Below are 21,949 nucleotides of genomic sequence, written 5' to 3'. Positions count from 1 at the left end.
TTTATTCATTGTTCCGTCATAAGGTAATCTACCTTATTATTCCTTAATGTATACTTTTAATTTAGCATCAGTGGAAAGAATAAAAGACAACTCTAAAAATTTTGCTGAGCTGATGTACCAACATGTTCTAGGTGCTAAGAATACAGTAAACAAGAGAGACTTGAATTTCACAGTCTAATGGTGGTGGGAGAAAAGCCAAGATATCTTTTTATTTTTTAAAAAGATTTTATTTATTTATCTGACAGAGAGAGACACAGCGAGAGAGGGAACATGAGCAGGGGGAGTGGGAGAGGGAGAAGCAGGCTTCCTGCGGAGCAGGGAGCCCGATGCGGGGCTCGATCCCAGGACCCTGGGATCATGACCTGAGCCGAAGGCAGACGCTTAACGACTGAGCCACCCAGATGCCCCCCAAGATATCTTTTTAAATATGTTTAACTCTTAGATAAAAATTGACCAAAGTATAGGATACAAACTATTTAGTGCAGTTTAAAAATAGATTGTACAAATATAAATATTTTTTAACAAAAAATTAAAGAAAATTAAAAATAATGAGCCATAGCAACATCAGACCACCATACAGTCAAATTAGAAATTATATAATAAAAATATAATTTGAGGCAAGAATATACAATGGGGAAAAGACAGTCTCTTTGGGGCTCAACATCACTCATCATGAAAACCACAATGAGATGTCACCTCATACCAGTCAGAATGGCTAAACTCAAAAACACAAGAAATAACAAGTACTGGTGAGAATGTGAAGGAAAAGGAAACCTTGTGCACTGTTGGTGGGAGTGTAAATTGGTGGCAGCTGCTGTGGAAAACAGTAAGGAAGTTGCTCAAAAAATTAAAAATAGAATTACCATATGACCTAGTAATTCTACTGGGTATTTCCCTAAAGAAAACAAAAACACTACTTCAAAAAGATATATGCACCCCTATGTTTATTGCTGCATCATTGACAATAGCCAGGATACAGAAGCAACCTAAATGTCTATCAGTAGATGAATGGATAAAGAAGATATTACATATACATACATACATACACACACAGACAATGGAATACTACTCAGCCATGAAAAAGAGTGAGATCTTGCCATGTGCAACAACATGGATGCGCCTAGAGGATATAATGTTAAGTGAAATGAGTCAGACAGAGAAAGACAAATACCATATGATTTCACTCATATGTGGAATTCATGAAATGAAAAAAATGAATAAACAAAAAAGGAGTCAAACAAAACAGACTCTTAAATACAGAGAACAAAGTGGTGGTTGCCAGAAGGGAAGTGGTTGATGATGGATGGGTGAAAGAGATCAGAGGGATTAGAGGGTACCTATTGTAATAAGTAACATATAGAATTGTTGAATCATCGTATTGTACATCTGAAACTGTATGTTAATTATACTCCAATAAATAATAAAACAAAAGGTTGTTACCACTGGAAAGAGAAAAATTTGCAGATGTGAGGACATGGCAATAGAAAATAGCAATGCTTCAATTAAAAAATATTCAAAATTATAAAAGATGTAAATTTTAAAAATCTTAACTATGAGTATGAAAAGTGATGTGAACTCTTCCACAAATGTTTATTGGGCTACTGTGTTTAAAGATTTTGCTAGATGCTGAGCACAAGGGGAAAAGTACTTATAAACAGAAGTATAATACTTGTTTAAGAAAAGAACAAATAGCCCTGTCTGTATCTGATTGGAGTATAAGGTATATAGGTGAGATGATAGGCCATATATCAGTTTGGAGCTGATTTGACTGCTTCACTAAGAACTTTTGATATTATTCCATAGAAAATGGAAATATTTTCGTGGTTTTTGAATAGGGAGGCCACATGGTGTTTGTGTTTTTGAAGGATAGAAGGACAGACATTGTAACAAAATCTTTGGAATGTTTCTGAAGTAATACTTCGTGAAATTATATCACTCTAAATGTCTATATGAACAAAAAATGTCTAGATTGACTAGGCAGGAAGAGTCACAATGATTCAAGGTAATATATGAAGAATCTAGAGAAAGAAAATAATTCCAAGTAAAGAAGGGAAAGAAATACCAAAAATAAAACTAAAGCAATCATTATGTATTTTTCAGTTGCCAAGTATTTGTTGAGCTCCTACCTACCACGTGTCAGGTAGTAGGATAGGCACTAATGTCTACATAGTGTTGAGCAAAAACACTCAATATTTTTCTTTTCATGGAGCTTAAAGTAAAGTGGGAGAGAAACAATAATAAAAATCCTATTGAATAAAATTTACTTATTTTTACAAGAAGAAGAGCTTATTTACAAGCCATTACAGTTATAACAAGGGAAATGGACTTAGTCAAGGAGGTCAGAGAAGCCTTCCCTGAGGAATTGATACTTAAATGAGATCTGAAGGATGAATAGCAGTTAATTAAGTCAAGAACAAATACACTAATCCTACACAAACTCTTTCAGAAAACAGAGGAGGAAGTACACTTCCCAACTCATTTTATGAGATCAGTATTATCCTGATTCCAAAGCCAGACAAAGACATCACAAGAAAAATCGTTGTGAACATAGGTGTGAAATCTTTGAGAAAATATTAGCAAACCAAATTCAACAACATATAAAATGGATTATCTACTGTGACCAAGTGGGGTTTATCCTAGGAATGCAATGTTGGTTTAACATTTGAAAATAAATTAATGTAATAAACCGTATTGATAGAATAAAGGACAAAACATGCATGGTCTTCTCATTAGAAACAAAAAAAGCATTTGACAGAATTTAATGCCCCTTAACAATAAACTAGAAATAAAAAGTAATTTCCTCAGTCTGTCAAAGGGTGTCTACAAAAAACCTGTAGCTATAGGTTAGGATTTACTCCAGAATATCCCACTGAAAAATGAAAAGACGAGCCATAGACTGAGAGAAAATATTTTATATTTATATATTTTTTATATATTTAGAGTATTTGTATGTACACTATATAAAGAACTCCTACAACCCAGTAAGAAGACAATCCAATACAAAAATGGGCAAAATATTCAAATGGATATTTTACCAAAGAAGGTAAATGTGAATGGCTAATGGGCACATGAAAATATGCTCAACATTGTTAGTCATTAGGGAAGTACAAATTAAAATCATAGTGAGATACTACCATACACCTGTTAGGATGGCTAAAATTCAAAAGACTGACCTTACCAAATGTTGACAAGGACATGGAGGAATTAAAATGCTCTTATACTGCTGGTGGGAATGGAAAGTGAAAAATAGTTTGGTAGTTTCTTAAAAAATTAAATATGTACTTTTGATATACCCAGCATTTCTAGTCCTAGGTATCTATCCAGAAGAAATAAAAACATATGAACACATGCAAATATTCATAGCAGTACTATTTGTAACAGCCAAAAACTGGAAAAAAAGGTCCAAATGTCTATCAACTGGTGAGTGATAAATATGCTATATCTATGCAATGGGATATGACTTGGCAATTAAAACTATTAATATATGCTACAAAATAGATGAACCTCAAAAATGTTAAGTTACATGAAAGGGGCCAGACACAAAAGACTGTATACTGTGTAATTCAGTTTATATGAAATTTCTACAAAAGGCGGATATATAGAAATAGCAGATTAATGGCTGCTTGTGGCTGGGGAATAGGGACAGAGATTTACTGCCATTCTTGTTTTTGAGTTAATGGAAATGTTCTGAAACTTGACTGTGATGATGGTTGCAAAACTCTATAAATATACTAGAAATCAACTAAATTACTAAGACTGCACCCCTAAAAGTGGGTGAGTTTTATAATATGTAAATTATATCTCAATATAACTATTTTCTAAGGCCATGCCAATAGAAAAACATAGGAGAAATCATAATATTGTACACAAGAATGTCATACATATTCCCAATGAAAACTGTCTTCTAAAATTTCTTAATTGGGAGAATATATTAAATTTAAGGTCTAACATCATTTTCAGTGATGAAGCTCAACCTAGTCACTCCCATATCCCTTGGGATATATTTGCTAAGATGAGCATTCTAATATTTGTTTTTATTTTTTTTAAGTTTTCATTTAAATTCCTGTTAACATACAGGGTAATATTAGTTTCAGGTGTACAATATAGTGATTCAACACTTCATACATCACCTGGTGTTCATCACAACAAGTGCACTCCTTAATCCCTTTCACCTATTTCACCCATCTCCCCACACACCTCCCCACTGGTAACCATGAGTTTGTTTTCTATAGTTAAGAGTCTGTCTCTTGGTTTGCCTCTCTCTCTTTTTTTCTCCTTTGCTCATTTGTTTTGTTTCTTAAATTCCACATATGAGTGAAATCATATGGTCTTTGTCTTTCCCTGACTCACGTATTTCACTTAGCATAATACTCTCTAGTTCCATCCAGTTGTTGCAAATGGCATCATTCTTTTTGATGGCTGGGTAATATTCCACTATATATATATATATATATATATATATATATATATATATACACACATATATACACACACACACACATACATACATACATACACCGCATCTTTATCCATTCATCAGTCCAGGGACACTTGGGTTGCTTCCATAATTTGGCTATTGTAGATAATGCTTCTATAAACATCAGGTGCATGTGTCCCTTCAAAGTAGTATTTTTGTATTCTTTGTTTTTCTTTGGTTTCCTTCCTTCCTTCCTTCCTTCCTATTTTTCTTAAATTTTTCTTAGAGAGAACACAAATGGGAGGGGCAGAGGGAGAGAAAATCCCAGGGAGACTCTGCGCTGAGTGTAGAGTCCAATGCTGGACCTGATCTCATGACCTTGAGATCACAACCTGAGCTGAAACCAAGAGCTGGTTGCTCAACTGACTGTGCCACCCAGGTGCTACTTTTTTATTTTTTTCTAATTAATATTAGAATAACAAAAATCAGTGTTTGAAAATGACATGACTTTATACCTAGAATATTTTTTTATTTTTTTTATTCCTAGAAAAAGTCTAAAGGGCTAATCATAAGCACAAAGGTGACTTCAACTATATTTATAATGTTTTATTTCTTAAGCTGGAGGGTGGGGTACATGACAGATGAGACTCCTCATTGAAGATGACGATTTGAATATATGCCTTAATCTCCATCTGATCTCTTTTGAAACCCCTCTAAAATTACAATAAATAGGAAAAAGATATTAGCCCAGAAGGATTAAAGGAATGGGAGAGATGATTACCATAAATGAGAGCTATTAACATAATTTTGACAGTTGGAAAGTGAAGAAAGTAAAAATGTAAGTGTCTATAGTAGGGAATGCCAATATAAAACAAATGACCTTTCTGTTTAAAACTCCCGTATTTAATTTCTGAAAGACACAAGAATTAGATGCATCTGGTATATCTGCAAGTATGAGGTAGAACTGAAAATAAGATTGTTTGGGCCATTTATAAGGGGCAATAGTCCTATCCCCAGATCTTCTTCCTTACTCTACATGGTCACATAGTTACCCTCACTTCCTCTGACAGAAGGTTGGATGGAAGCTTGCTGTCTAGAGAGGCTGAACCAGGGAAGTTCTGGATTCTGGAATACCAGACACAGTAAGAGTGGGGTGAAATACTGTACTACTAATGGAGATGAAGTAAAAGTCTGGTGGCCAGGTTTATGATCTCCAGCAGAAGACTGGAATTGCTTCTTGCAGAAACTGGCCAGCTGAAAAGACCAAAGGATACTGGAAATGAAATGGCTGGCTACCCCTCTATAATGAGGTCCGCTGCTTAACAAATTTCACCCATTGCACACTGAACTCTCATTCAGCATGTTAGTGCCTCACTTTTAAATGTAAGTGGATAGTTGAAAATCGTCAAATATTTGAAACCTAAGGAAAAAGGAGATATATGACAAAGGAATCATAAGAATGTTATTTTATTTTTTATTTTTTAAAGATTTTATTTTATTTATTTGAAACAGAGAGAGAGAGAGAGAGAGAGAGCACAAGAGGGGGTAGGGTGAGAGGGAGAAGCAGACTCCCTGCTGAGCAGGGAGCCTGATGTGGGACTCGATCCCAGGACTCCGGGATCATGACCTGAGCTGAAGGCAGTTGCTTAACCAACTGAGCCACCCAGGCGCCCAAGAATGTTATTTTTAAAGATATAATTAATATGTGTAAAGAACTGGATACTTAAAAAAAAAAAAGGAAAGAAAAAGAAAAAAAATGGACTATAGATGGGAAAAAGTAAGAGAACCAGAAAACAAAAATAACCAATAAATTTAGTAGAAACGTGGAAGGTAAGGTTGCAGCCATTTCTCAAAAAAATCATACAGAAGAACAAGGAAAAAGAAAATAGAAAAGTGAGTACAGTTCATGAAGGAAGCCTAATAACCAGCTAAGAGGTGTTCCAGAAAAAGGAAATACAGGAGGGGAAGAAATTATCAAATAAATAATACATTTATTTATTATTTATATAATAAATACACATTTCATAAATATGCAATATACACATTTTGAAATTGGAAAGATTTTAACAAAGATTTATATTAGTTACAGGTGTATAACACAATGATCTGATATTTATATACATTACAAAATGCTCAACATGGTAAGTGCAATTATCATGTCACCATAAAAGTTTATTACTATATATATATATATATATCTATATATATATATATCTATATATATATATATATACTGTGCTTTCATTCCCATGACTTACTCATTTTATGAATGGAAGTTTGTACCTCTTTATCCCCTTCACCTATTTTGCCCATCCTAACCCCCCTTTCCTCTGGCAACCACCAGTTTGTTCTCTGTATATGAGTTTGTTTATTGTTTAGTTTGTTTGTTTTGTTCTTTAGATTCCACATATGAGTAAAATAATGTGGTATTTGTCTTTCTCTCACTTCTTTCACTTAGCTCTAGGTCCATCCATGCTGTCATAAATGGCAAAATTTCATTTTTTTTATGGCTAACATTCCATTGCGTGTATATCCCATATCTTCTTTATTTATTCATCTATCACTGGAAACTTAGGTTGCTTCTATATATTGGCTACTGTTAGTAATGCTGCAGTAAACATCAGGGTGCCTATATCTTTCTGAATTAGTGTCTTTGTTTTCTTCAGGTGTATATCCAGAAGTAGAATTGCTGGATTGTATAGAATTTCTATAACTAAGTTTTTGAGGAGCCTCCATACTGTTTTCTGTAGTGGCTGAAATGTGCATTCCCAGTGTGCATTCCTACCAACAGTGCACGGGGGTTCCCTTTCTCCACAACTATGCCAATACTTGTTATTTTTTGTCTTTTTGATACTAGCCATTCTGACAGGTGTGAGGTGATATCTCATTGTGGTTTTGCTTTGTATTTCCCTGATGATGAGTGATGTTGAGCACCTTTTCATGTATCTCTTGGTTATCTGTACGCTTCTTTGGAAAATGTCTCTTCAGTTCCTCTGCCCATTTTTAAATTGGATTATTTATGTTTTTGGTGTTGAGTTCTATGAGTTATTTATATACTTTGGATATTATCCGCTTATTGAACATATTGTTTGCAAATATTGTCTCCCATTCAGTATGTTTCCTTTTCATTTTGCTAATGGTTTCCTTCACTGTGCAAAAGCTTTTTATTTTGATGTAGTCCCACTTGTTTATTTTTGCTTTTGTTGTCCATGCCTGAGGAGACAGATCTATAAATACGTTGCTAAGACCAGTGTCTGAGAGTTTACTGCTTATGTTTTCTTTTCGGAATTTTATGGTTGCAGGTCTTACATTTAGGTCTTTAATCCATTTTGAGTTTATTTTTGCATGTGGTTTAAAAAAGTGGTCCAGTTTCATTCTTTTGTATGTAGTTGTCCAGTTTTCCCACACCATTTATTGAGGAGACTGACTTTTCCTCCTTATGTATTATTGCTTGGTTTGTTGTAGATGAATTGCCCATACAAGCATGGGTTTATTTCTGGGTCCTCTATTCTGTTTTGTTGATCTATGTGCCTATTTTTGTGCCAGTACTAACTATACTGTTTCGATGACTGTAGCTCTTTGGTATAGTTGGAAATCTGATATTCTGATGCCTCCAGCTTTGTTTTTCTTTCTCAAGATTGCTCAGGCTATTTGAGGTCTTTCATGGCTTCATACAAATTTTAGGATTATTTTTTTCCAGTTCTGTGAAAAATGCTATTGGTATTTTGATAGGGATTGCACTGAATCTGTAGATTGCCTTGGGTAGTATGGACATTTTAACAATGTTAACTTTTCCAATCCATGAGCCATGGTATATCTGTTATTTGTGTCATCCTCAATTTCTTTAATCAATGTCTTAAAGTTCTTGAATATAGGCCTTTCACCTCGGTTAAATTTATTCCTATGTGTTTTATTCTTTTGGATGCAAATGTCAGTGAGATTGTTTTTAAATTTCTCTTTCTGCTAGTAGTTATTGGTATAGAGAAATGGTCCAAATTTATTAATTTTGTGTCCTACAACTTTACTGAATTCATTTATTCTAATAGTTTTGGGGGGGAGTCTTTAGGTTTTCTATATATAGTATCATGTAATCTACAAGTAAGGACAGTTTTACTTCTTCCTTACCAATTTGGATGCCTTTTATTTCTTTTTCTTGTCTGATGGCTGCAGCTAGGAGTTCCAGCACTATGTTGAATAAAAGTGGTGAGAGGAGACATCCTTGTCTTGTTCCTGATCTTAGAGGGAAAGTTTGTGGCTTTTCACTGCTGAGTATGATGTTAGTATGATGTTAGCTGTGGGTTTGTCATGTATGGCCTTTATTTTGTTGATGGAAGGATCTTTTGAGTGATTAGCACCTATACTAAGGAGCATTATCATATTTCAGAACTTAAAAAAAAACAAACTTGTTTCAATCTACCTGTGTGTTTCTCTTGTGAGTCTCTTTTACTATTCACACCAGACACTTTGCTTCTGTCACCAAACATGTGGAAGCTTTCCCCAACACCATGCAGTTCTCTCTGGAACCACGCAGGGGATCCTACAATTCAAATCAACTCTGACGCTATCTACCTGAATATAGTGTCAGATACCACAAGGCTCGGTCCCATAAGACTGCTGCCACCCCACTATGGATACCAATCATAAGTAGTAGGTCCCCAGGTTACCCACAACTTCTGTCCAGCGTGGCTACAAATCAGGTTCCCATGACCCCTTCCTCAGGTTTGATTAATTTGCTAGAGAGGCTTACAGAACTCAGAGAAACACTTACTTACATTTACCAGTTTATTAAAGGATATGATAATGGATACAGATGAACAGCTAGATGAAGAGATACATAGGGCAAGGTCTGGGAGGATCCAGAGCATAGGAGCTTGTTTTCCTGTGGAGTTGGGATATGTCACCCTCCTGGTGTGGATGTGTTCAACAAACTGGATGCTCTCTGACCCCCATACTGTTGGAGTTTTTATGCCAAGTTTATTAGCCAAGTATAAGGCACCACATGAAGATATACTCAGATCTTCAAAGTTTCAAAAAAATATATCACCCATGTCCCCTCTCAGAAAGCATGGGAAAACATATACTGTATTATAATGAACGAGTAAACCAAAAAAGAGGAATTCATAGTACAGGAAACAGGATAGCCAGCACAGAGTGAGAATTCCGAAGGGAACTCCAGGATAATTAAGAGATGCCCAAGGATGACAGTTTATATCAGGCCTGGAAAACAATGAGACCAGAAAGAAGGAGGAAGATAGAAAACTAATATAGGTATCTTTAAGGGGGAAAAAAAGAAACTGGTATTTGTTGTGTTTGAGTATATTGGGTGCAAATTTGTAACACTTATAGAGAGTTTCAAGGTGAATTAGTAATATATATGTAGAAAATCAAGTGAATGAAAAAATGAAGCTTGCCATATATGGCCTTTATTATGTTGATGTTCATTCCCTCTATACCCACTTTGCTGAGAGTTTTTATCATAAATAGATGTTGAATTTTGCCAAATGCTTTTTCTACATCTATTGAGATGACAATATGATTTTTATCCTTAATTTTGTTAATGTAACATATTACATTGATTGATTTGTGAATGTTGAACCATCCTTGCATCTCTGGAGTAAATCCCACTTGATTGAGGTGTGTGATCATTTTAATGTATTGTTGAATTCAGTTTGCTAATGTTTTGTTGAGAATTTTTTATCTACATTCATTAGGGATATTGGCCTGTAATTTTCTTTTCTTGTAGTGCCGTGGTCTGGTTTTAGTGTCAAGGTAATGCTGACCTCATAAAATGAGTTTGAAGGCATTCCTGCCTCTTCTGTTTTTTTGGGAGAGTTTGAGAAGGATTGATATTAATTCTCTGAATGTTAGGTAGAATTCATTAGTGAAGCCATCTGGTATGGGACTTTTGTTTTGGTTGGGAGGTTTTTGATTACTGATTCAATCTCCTTACTATTAATCAGTCTGTCCAAATTTTATATTTCTTCCTGATTCAGTTTTGAGAGGTTTTGTGTTTCTAGGAGTTTATCCATTTCTTTTAGGTTGTCCAATTTGTTGGCATATAATTGTTCATATTAGTTTTTTTATGATCCTTTGTTTTTATGGTATCAGTTGTAACATTTCCTCTTTCATTTCTGATTCTGTTTGAGTCTTCTTTTTTCCCCCCCTTGATAAATGTAGCTAAAGATTGTCAATTTTGTTTATCTTTTAGAGAAACCAGCTCTTAGTTTGTTGATCTTCTCTGTTGTCTTCTTTTTAGTTTCTATTTCATTTTTTTCTGTTCTGATCTTTGCTATTTCCTTCTATAACTCTGGACTTTGTTCCTCTTTTGTAGTTTCTTGAGCTGTAGAGTTAAGGTGTTGTTTATTTGTTAGGGTTCTTTCTTAATGTAGGCATTTATCACTATGAACTTCACTCTCAGAACTGCTTTTGTTTCGTCCCATAAGTTTTGGTACGTTGTATTTTCATTTGTTCTCAAATTTTTAAATTCCTCTCTTGACTTCTTCTTTGACACATTGGTTTTTTTTTAGTAGCATGTGGTTTAATCTACACACATTTGTGAATTTCCTTTTTTTTTTTTTTGGTAATTGATTTCTAGTTTCATACCATTGTGTTCAGAAAAAGAAAAAATTCTTCTTAAATTTATTAAGACTTGTTTTGTGGCCTGATATGATCTATCCTGGAGAATTTATTATGTGCACTTGAGAAAGAATGTGTATTCTGTTGCTTGTGGATGGAATGTTCTGTGTATATCTGTTAAGTCCATTGTATCTAATGTGTCTTTTGAGACCAATATTTCCTTATTATTATTACTTTTAATTTTTATTCAATTTCTTTAAACTAATAGAAAAACACAGTTCACCCATTTCTCCCACCCCCAGCTCTTGCAACCACCAGTCTCTTTTGTGTATCTATAAGCGTGGTTTGTTAGTTTTGGGTTTTTAATTTTTTTTAGATTCCACATATAAGATCACATTTTATTTGTCTTTTTGTGTATCACTTATTTCACTTAGCATAATGCCCTCAAGGTCCATATATTTTGTCACAAAAGGCGAGATCTCCCAGTCCACAGCTAACATCATAGTGGTGAAGAGCTGAAAGCTTTTCCTCTAAGATCAGGAACAAGACAGGATGCCCATTTTTCCACTCTTATTCAACATTAGTATTGGAAGTCCTAGCCAGAACAATTAGGCAAGAAGAAGAAATAAAAGGCATTCAAATCAGAAGGGAAGAAGTAAAACTGTTACATTTTGCTGATGACATGATATATCATTTACAAAACCCTAAATACTCCACCAAAAACAGTGATAATAAACGAATTCAGTAAAGTCACAGGATACAAAATCAATGTATAAAAATCTGTTGCATTTCTCTATACTAAAAACAAACTATCGGAACAAGAAAGAAAACAATGAGAATATACCAGTTGTAAATATCTACGCACCCAATGTAGGAGTACCCAAATATATAAAGCAAGTATAAACAGACCTATAGGAAAAAATAGACAATGATACAATAATCATTGGGAGCTTCAGTACCCCACTTTCAACAATGGGTAGATCAGACAGAAAATCCTAAGGAAACATTGGACTTGAACTATACTTTAGACCATATAGAACTCACAGACACATAAAGAACATTCTTTCCAACAGCAGCAGAATACACATTCTTTTCAAGCACCCATGGAAACATCTCCAGAATAGATCATTTGTTAGGTCATAAAACAAGTCTTAATAAATTTAAGAAAATTGAATTTATTTCAGGTACCTTTTCTGACCACAATGGTATTAAACTAGAAATCAGTAACAGGAGGAAAACTGGAAAATTCACAAATATATGGAAATTAAGCAACATACTCTTGAACAACCGATAGGTCAAAGAGGAAATCAAAAATATCTTGAGAAAAAAAAAATCTTGAGACAAATGAAAATGAAAATTTTTATACCTTAACAATGAACTATTGAAAAAGAAATTAAGAAAACAGTTCCATTTAAAATAGCATCAAAAAGAAAAAAATATTTAGGAACAAATTTAACCACAAGGGTGAAAGATCTGTACACTGAAAACTATGAAACATTGATGAAAGAAATTGAAGAAGACAAAAAAAAAAGGAAAGATATCTTATGTTCATTGATTGGAAGAAATATTGTTAAATGTCCATACTACCCAAAGTAATCTAGAGATTAAAAGCAGTCTATCAAAATTCCAATGGTATTATTCACAGATGCAAAAAAAAATCCTAAGATTTGTATGGAACTACAAAGAATTCCAAATAGCTAAAGCAGCCTTGAGTAAGAAGAGCAAAGTTGGAGGCATCACACTTCCTGATTTCAAATTATATTACAAAGCTATAGTAATCAAAGCAGTATGATACAGTCATAAAAGACACATAGATGAATGGGACAAAATGGAGACCCCAGAAATACACCCATGCTTACACAGTCAACTAATCTTTGGTAGAGGTGTCAAAATACGTGATGGGAAAAAGAGTCTCTTCAGTGATGTTGGGAAAACTGGATAGATATCCTCATGCAGAAGAATGATATTGGACCTTTATTTTACACCACACATAAAAATCAACTCAAGATGGATTAAAGACTTAAGTGTAAGACCTGAAATTGTCCTAGAAGAAACCAGGGGCTCATTGGCCAAGAGTTTTTTGAATTTGACAAAAAAGCACAGACAACAAAAGCAAAAATTAACAAGTGAGACTACATCAAACTAAAAAGTGTTTTGCATGGCAAAGGAAGCAATAATGAAAAGGCAACCTATGGAATGGGAGAAAATATTTGTAAACCATATATCTGATAAAGGGTTTACATTCAAAATATATAAGGAACTCTTACACCTCAATAGTTAAAAACAAGTAATCCAATTAAAAATGGACAAAGGACCTGAACAGACATTTTTCCAAAAAAGATATACCCAATGGGTATATGAAAAAGGTGTTTAACATCACTAATAATCAGGGAAATGTGAATCAAAACCATAGTGAGATATCCCCTCACACCTGTCAGGACTGTTTGACTCTTATCAGAAAGTCAGAAGATAATAAGTGTTGGTGAGGATGTAGAGAAAAGAGAATTTTTATATACTGTTGGTGGGAATGTAAACTGGTATAACCATTATGGAAAACAGTATCGAGGCTTTTCAAAAAATTAAAAATAGAACTATGATTTGATCCAGCTGTCCCATTTCTGGGTATTTGTCTGAAGGAAATAAAGGTCCACAAGGTCTTTGTCTGTTAGAAAATAATACATTGATATTTTTACTTTAAAAATTTTAATTTCTAATTTTGTATGTAGCCAAGATAATTGTTATTCCGATGGATATTATGCATGTTTCAAAAATTAGTGTACGTGTGTTCCAGAGGATTATTTTTTTCTCTGAAATGTCTAACTTTCAAATTTTGATTCCTCCTTAGATTTAATTTTATTACATGTAGGGTTTTAGAACATTCTTCTCTAAAATCTATAGTTTGTAGTTGAAATGGATAGAAACATAGGATCCACTTAAGAGAAATTGGCCAAATCTGTTTAGTTAAAGATCAATACTGGCTAAATGTCTGAAATAGGGAAATAGCAAATGGCTGTAACCTTTAATTTTTAATTTAATTTTAATGCTTAAATATCTAATTTTAAAAGCTGGATTAGCATTTACACATGTTGAGTATAAGATTAAAATTCATCTTTTAAAGGTTTTATTTATTAATAGTATTGAAACAAAACTGTTAGTCAAACCAGGAGTTTGAAACACAAAAGATAATTCACAAACTTACTTTTAATTTGAGGTGGTAGAAGACAAAGTCCCTGAAAGGATTCTTTCTTCATGCCCTGAAAAAAAATTATGATTAGATTTTTGGTTAAATGTGGTAGATTGGCCACACACTAAATTTATAATCTCTCCTTTCTGAGTTACCACTAAATTACATGAAAGGAATCCATAAAGGGGTTGTATAAAATGAATGCATCCATAAAGTCAAGGAAAAAGATTGAGGAGGAAGATGTCAGTAGTAAAGGAATCAACACATATATGGAAGATGAAAAATGAATAGAAGAGAGTGCTAGGAGAGCAGGGGAAAATGCCAGTTGCCCTGCAGAGCTCCCCAGAGAGGCTTAGGACTTGAATTCACCAGGTTTCATGTGAGGCAGTTAAATGAGGGATTGAATAACTTTGTATACATAGAGATTGAACCTTTTGTCTTCTCATCAATCCCTTAAAGATGGGCAACAATGCCCTTATGAAGGAGACTGGTGATGTTTCTTAGAAAATTCACTGGAGAAGGGTCTGTGGACACTGAAGGGCAGGCAAGAATCACGATACTAAAAGCAGAATTGTGAGCCCCTTGTTTTAATCTCAAGACTTCCACCACAGAAATCTTTAGCCTTCCTAACCTTCAACCAAGGTGAATACTGGAAAATTCTTTGAAGAGCCTTGAATGACCCCACAAAAAATGCCTCCAGATATTGACATTTGGTGATTCCCTTAAGCTGGTTGATTCCTCTGCAGTGAAATCCCAAGTCTATAAGCTATGCTCATATACATAGAGCTTCCAATAAGTTTTACAGACTTTCTGTTGAAGTAAAACATGTTCAGTAAATATGGATATACTTATGCATATATAACAAAATTTTAAGTGTAAAGGTTGAGGAATTTTCTCAAACTGAATGTAACCATGTAACCAGCATTAAGATCAAGAGATAGATAATTAGCAGTACCATAGAAGCTTCCCTTCCATACTCTTCCAGTCACTACTACCAACAGAGGTAGACCAGTATCCCGACTACTAGTGCTATGGATTAATTTTGCCTTTTTGAACTTTACGTAAATGAAATTATACAACACATACACATTTGAGTCTAATTTTTTTTGTTCAGTTTTATGTTTGTGAAATTCATTCATGTTGCATAATTGTACAACACCACAATTTATGCATTCTACTGTTGATGGGCAATATCCAATTATAGTCACTGGGTAGTTTCCAGTCTGGAGCTCTTAGAAATTATTCTTCTGTGAACATTTTGTACACATTATTTAGTGAAATACATACACATTTGTCTTGGATATGTACCTTGAAGTAGAATATTGAGTCCATCAGGTTTTCAGTGCTTCATTCTAATATATAAAGAAAGCCAGTGATTATTAGGTATTTGAATAAATCCTCCAAAATAAAAAGAACAGAAAGAAATGAACTCAAAGAGTCAAAATGAAAAATTCAATAGAACTTGAGGAACTTCTAGAAAGCAGGTCAAAAAGACAAAAGAGGTAAGAAATAGGAAAGTTAACAAACTGAGGGTTGCTGGAGTGGTGGGGGGTGGGAGGGATGGGGTGGCTGGGTGATAGACATTGGGGAGGGTATGTGCTATGGTGAGTGCTGTGAATTGTGTAAGACTGTTGAATCACAGACCTGTACCTCTGAAACAAATAGTACATTATATGTTAAAAAAAAAAAAAAAGATAGGAAGGGAAAAATAAAGGGGGAGGGGAAATTGGAGGGGGAGACGAACCAAGAGAGACTATGGACTCCAAGAAACAAACTGAGGGTTCTAGAGGGGAGGGGGTGGGGGGATAGGTTAGCCTGGTGATGGGTATTAAAGAGGGCACGTTCTGCATGGAGCACTGGGTGTTATACGCAAACAGTGAATCATGGAACACTACATCAAAACTAATGATGTAATGTATGGTGATTAATATAACATAATAAAATTAAATTAAATTAAAAAAATAGAAAATAGGGAAGTTAAATCTGAGAAGGGGAGAAATATAAAAATAAATTACAAGAAAACTTCCCTAGAGCCACATAGAAGGGATTCTCAGCACAAGAGATGTAAAAGACTCATATCCAGGCATATCATTATCAAATTTCTGAACACCATGAATAAAGTGAAGATTCAGAGGAAAGGAACAATTGACATTCAAAGGATCAGGAATCAGAAAGGCACTAGAGTTTGTAACAGCAACATTGGAAGCTAGAAAACAGTAGAGCAATGTCTTAATTCCTGAGGGAAAATTATTAACAACTTAGAATTCTACACTCTAGTGTAACCTTTTATTAGGCATAAGGGTAAAATGAATTCATTTTCAGACATGCGAGGCTTAAAAAAGGTATCTTCTGTAACCCCTTTCTCAGGAAGCTTCTGAAGGATGCACTCCAGAAAGACATGGGATGTAAGAGCTAGAGATTCACCACAGAGGTGAAGGGAGTTGTCAGGGTGTTAGTGAGAAGTCCTGCATAGAGAGCTAGCTGTGCAGCCAGTCCCGAGAGCAATCAGTCTACCAGTCTGATTGCAGCAGGAAGATAGAAGTTTCTGGGAAGGGCCTTTCCAGGAATTTTTTTTTTCAAGAAAAAAAGACTTTGATAAATTTTCTGGCATTTGAGTATTTGGAAAATGATGTTTTAGCTGACTCCATAGAGTGAATTAGGAGAATATAAAATATAGCTTACAGGGAACAATATTTCATAGTGATCATATCATAACTACTAATTACTGATTTATCAAAAATTAATGTAACTATTGCAAGGATTTATGTTTTTGGGGTGGAAGTTAGGATGTGGGGATTAGTTGTGTAAGAGAGCTAAATTCTCATATGCGGTATTAGGAGTCAGTGGATTATTTCTAAAATCAATAAATTAAAAAATGGCAGTATAAACATATTATTTAGAAATATAGAAGTAGGGGCACCTGGGTGGCTCAGTCAGTTAAGCACCTGACTCTGGATCTCAGCTCAGGTCTTCAGGGTTGTGAGTTTAAGCCCTATGTTGGGCTCCATGCTGCATGTGGAGTTTACTTAAAAAAAAAAAAAAGTATGGAAGTAAATAACAAGAGAACCGGTTTAAAAAAAAAAAAAGATGAAAGTTATTTGTTTTTAATGACTGAAACCGGAAGGAGAGGAGAGGGGGTGAAGGGACTATTATTTTGTACTTCCTGATCCTTTGGCATTGTTGGATCATTTTAAAAAGTGATAAACGTATATTCTTGCATTACTTGGTAAACTACAAACTAAAACATTAATGATAAGTTATTTTAAGGAACATTAGGATTAAAGTGTCCCCAGTAAAAAGGTGTCAGATATAGAAAAAAAGAAATGTAAGTTTACCTTTTGTATTTAAAAGGGCTTTTTACCCTTAACTCTGGTTTGGTTTTGTTTTATACTAGGGCTTCAAAAACAAACCAAAAAAGATGGGTCACATAAAACCAGACTTGATTGATGTTGACTTAATCAGAGGTGAGTTCTAAAGTTGGTTTGTTTCTTATGTATTTTATTATATTATTTCATAGTGGTGCTAGAGATTCTTTTTTAGATATCATCCCTGTTTGACGGTGTACTTTAATTTCCAAAAGGAATATTCTTCCTTCATCATTCAGGCCTTGGGATTTTTTTTTCCCTTTGCTTTGGTTCTCTGTAGTTATATAAATCACATTAGGATGAAAGAGGGATGAACTTGGAAACTACTGTTGTGTAATTGAGAAAAATATATTGTATAACATTCGAGTCAGCCTGACTTATTTTCAGCTCCTGTCTTAGTGATTGAGGCAAGAAGTTATTGTATTTAATGAACATCTAAGAGGATTCTATTTATTTATTTATTTTTTAAAGATTTTATTTATTTGAGAGAGCGAGAATGAGAGAGAGAGCACATGAGAGGGGGGAGGGTCAGAGGGCGAAGCAGACTCCCTGCTGTGCAGGGAGCCCGATGTGGGACTCGATCCCGGGACTCCAGGATCATGACCTGAGCCGAAGGCAGTTGCTCCAAAGGCAGTCGCTTAACCAACTGAGCCACCCAGGCGCCCGAGGATTCTTTTTAACCAAACAGGTTGTATGGTGATTTTTGCTCTCAGCTGTTTTTAATACAGTGTTACAAGTAGGCATTAATATAGTATATGTAAATGTTTGATGTTTTGTTTTATTGTATATTTAAAGGCTCAACATTTGCCAAAGCCAAACCTGAAATTCCATGGACATCTCTGACTCGGAAGGGGCTCGTTCGAGTTGTATTGTTTCCATTGTTCAGCAGTTGGTGGATTCAGGTTACCTCTTTAAGAATCTTTGTTTGGCTGCTACTACTTTACCTCATGCAAGGTAATGAGAAGGGTGGAATAAACTGTGACTGTTTCTCTTTGCTGCTTTTGCTATTAGATAATGCAGACTTTACTGTCCTTACATTTACCCGATCATTTGAGAGTTTAAAATGCAAAGAAATGAAAGGATATACACCATTTGGAGATCATCTTAGATTTATTTGCTCACAGAGGCAAACACAGTTGTCTAACTCATCTTTCTTGAATTTCTCTCCACCTGTCTCACTGGCCAGGTCTTTTCAATCTTTGTTCTGTGTGACCTTTGAATATTGGATTACCTCAAGGTTGGACCCTGGATTCTCTCCTCTAAGTACTCTCATCAAACCCCATTGTTTAAATATAGCTGATAAACTGGTGATTCTCAAATTTATATCTTTAGGCCAGATCTCTGCTGAACTGCAGACTTGTAAATCTAACTGCCTGCTTTCAGGCATTTATGTATAGAGATTTATTTATTTATTTTTTAAAGATTTTATTTATTTATTTGAGAGAGAGAATGAGAGGGGAGAGGGTCAGAGGGAGAAGCAGACTCCCCGCTGAGCAGGGAGCCTGATGCGGGACTCGATCCTGGGACTCCAGGATCATGACCTGAGCTGAAGGCAGTCGCTTAACCAACTGAGCCACCCAGGCGCCCTATGTATAGAGATTTAAAAGGTATCTTGAACCTACCATATCCAACATGGCAGTCTGGATTTTTTTTTCCCCCCACTATGGTCTACCACACCAGCATCGCTTTGCCTGGACCACTGGAATAATGTACTCTGAGCCTCCTTTCTATCAACTATTCTTTTCACACCAGTTAGAGAAATCTTTTACAGTAGAATCTGTATCATGTCATTTTCCTGCTTAAAACCCTTGAGAGACTTCTCATTGGCCTTAGAGTGAAATCTAGACTCCTCACTGCAGCCTGCAGGGCCCTCCATGATCTCTTCCCTGCTGGCCTCTCAGAGGCCGCGCCCTATTCCTTGCTTGCTGGAGCGAGCCTTTTTCTGTGCTTTGCACTGAGCTCTTCCTTCTGTTTGAAACAATCTTAAGGCTTTTCACATGGCTATCTTTTTTCTCATCTCTAGGATCTGAGCTCAGAGGGAACTTTCACTGAGAGGCCATCCCTATCTATACTTTCTAAATAGTCCTACCGTTCCCCAGGAATCTATTTTAATTTCTGCATTACACAACTACCTGATGTTGGCTTTTCTCTTCTCACTATGTGCAGGAGTCCAGCACATTCTCTTTACCACTATATGGCCACTGCCTACCAGGAATACTTTTCGAAATGGGACCATGTATGCACTCTGGTTATACCTGAACAAAAAGACATGAATTAGAACAGAGTAGGTGAAGGTTGGGTTAGGGTGGAAGGATTTGGGGTGATTTTTGTTTTCTTTTATCTGTGCCGGCTTTTTTTTTTTTGAGTTTAATAAAGTTATAGAGGGAAAGATAAATGTATGAATTTACAAATCTATAAGTTTAATTTTCTAAAGTTGTGACAGTGCTGTCCAATAGAATTTCTATGATGATAGAAATGTTCTGTGTCTGTACTACCCAGTCCTATGTGGCTGTTGAGGACTTGTAATGTGAATGGTGTGGGTAAGGAACTGAATTTTTAGTTTTATTTAATTGTAATGAAATGGCTGTCATTTTTAATGGCTGCATCATATTCCATCATATGGATACACCAACATTTAAAATAATCATTTTCATGTCTATGTCTCTTACCATAAATACTTTTTATAGCTACTTAATATTCCATTATATAAAAGTACCATAATTTATATAACTGTTCCCATATTGTAAGCATTTAGATTGTTCCTGGGTTTTTTTTTTTCCTATTAATAATGCCATCATAAACAAAATTTTTCATATTTTATATTACTTCCTTAGAATTCTCTGAAATTGAATTAAGAGATCAAAGAATATAAACATTTTAAGGCTTTTAGAACATAAAATGAAATTGCTAGTGGCACACTTCTTTTGGAAAGTAGTGGATGAGGGGCGCCTGGGTGGCTCAGTTGGTTAAGTGACTGCCTTCGGCTCAGGTCATGATCCTGGAGTCCCAGGATCGAGCCCCACATCGGGCTCCCTGCTCAGCAGGGAGTTTGCTTCTCCCTCTGACCCTCCCCCCTCTCGTGTTCTCTCTCTCATTCTCGCTCTCTCTCAAATAAATAAACAAAATCTTAAGAAAAAAAAAAGTAGTGGATGAGAGTGCCTGTTTTACCACAGTCTGACCAGCATTATTATCATTTTAGATTGTTACCTAATTGGATATACAAAAAAATTGTTTTGCTAATTTAGTCTACATTTTTTTGGTAGCTTATAAAAGTGAAGTTAAATATTTTCCACATGTTCGTTACTGAAGAATTTCTTTCTTGTTGAGATATATTAAATTATATACATTAAATTTTCATATATACCATGGTCTATTTCTACACACATATTCTGTACCATCAGTTTGTCTTGTTATTCTCATATCTGCACCACATTTCTTTAATTACTATAGTTTAATATGTGGTAGCATTGAGCAGAAGTATTCCTCTAGTATTCTGCTTTTCTAGTATTTTCTTAGGTGTTTTAATTTGCTTATTTTTTTCAAATAATTCAGAATTATTTTATCCTAATCAAAACAAAGAAATAATTTGGAATTAAGACTGTAATCCCCCCTTTCCCATGAAGATGTAGATATATTTGGGGGAAATGGGAAGAAAATTGATATATCTCACCTTCTAATCAAGTCTTCTGTTATATCTCTCAGTAAAGCTTTGTAGGATTTTTATTTCTTATGAGGCCTGCTTAGATCTTAAACTCAAATTTTTTTATTGTGGTAAAATACATATAACGTATAATTTACCACCTTCACCATTTTTAAGTATACAGTCGGTGGCATTAAGCCCACTTACATGGCTGGGCAACCATCACTACCATCCATCTCCAGAACTTTCTTCATCTTTCCCAACTGAAACTGTACCTATAAAACAATAATTGCCTGGTTCCCTAATTCCCTGACCAAGGTCAGGCCCCTGGCAACCATTCTGTTTACTTTCTCTGTGAATTTGACAACTCTGGATACCTCATATAAGTGGAACCATGCAGTATTTGTCCTTTTGAGCCTGGCCTGTGGCACTTAGCCTAATGTTTTTAAGGTTCATCCATACCCAGCATGTGCATTTCCTTCCTTTTTAATGGTGAATAAGAATCCATTATATGTATGTCCCCTATTTTGTTTATATATTCATCCATCAATGGACCCTTTGGTACTTCCACATTAAAGTAAAATATTTGTTTTTATTTTTGTTGTTGCTCCTGCAGGTATGACACTATTTTTGTTGTGTAAATTTCAGCTGGGTTAGTGCTATTACATTTGAAAGCTACTAGTTTATGTTTAAAATTGTTATAACCAACCAGTTTATTAAACCCTCGTTAATTTTAATAGTTTTTCAGTGCTTCTCTCACATTTTCT

General features: G+C 34.9%; 1 protein-coding gene across 2 annotated transcripts in view; it reads left to right on the top strand.

Annotated features, from left to right (window-relative positions):
- The window catches only part of PHTF1 (putative homeodomain transcription factor 1), a 45,948-nt gene that overhangs the window by 2,897 nt on the left and 21,102 nt on the right, over positions 1 to 21,949 (top strand). For both annotated transcript variants that reach the window (XM_027610177.1, XM_027610186.1), the window contains 2 exons: positions 17,572 to 17,641; positions 18,338 to 18,496. In XM_027610177.1, coding sequence (XP_027465978.1) covers positions 17,572 to 17,641; positions 18,338 to 18,496 — 229 coding nt within the window. The remainder of the gene's footprint in view (positions 1 to 17,571; positions 17,642 to 18,337; positions 18,497 to 21,949) is intronic.

This window comes from Zalophus californianus, chromosome 4 (assembly GCF_009762305.2).
Source record: "Zalophus californianus isolate mZalCal1 chromosome 4, mZalCal1.pri.v2, whole genome shotgun sequence".
NCBI classification, from domain to species: domain Eukaryota; kingdom Metazoa; phylum Chordata; class Mammalia; order Carnivora; family Otariidae; genus Zalophus; species Zalophus californianus.
The sequence above is the reverse complement of the archived record's forward strand: the minus strand, read 5'-3'. Positions and strand labels throughout refer to the sequence as shown.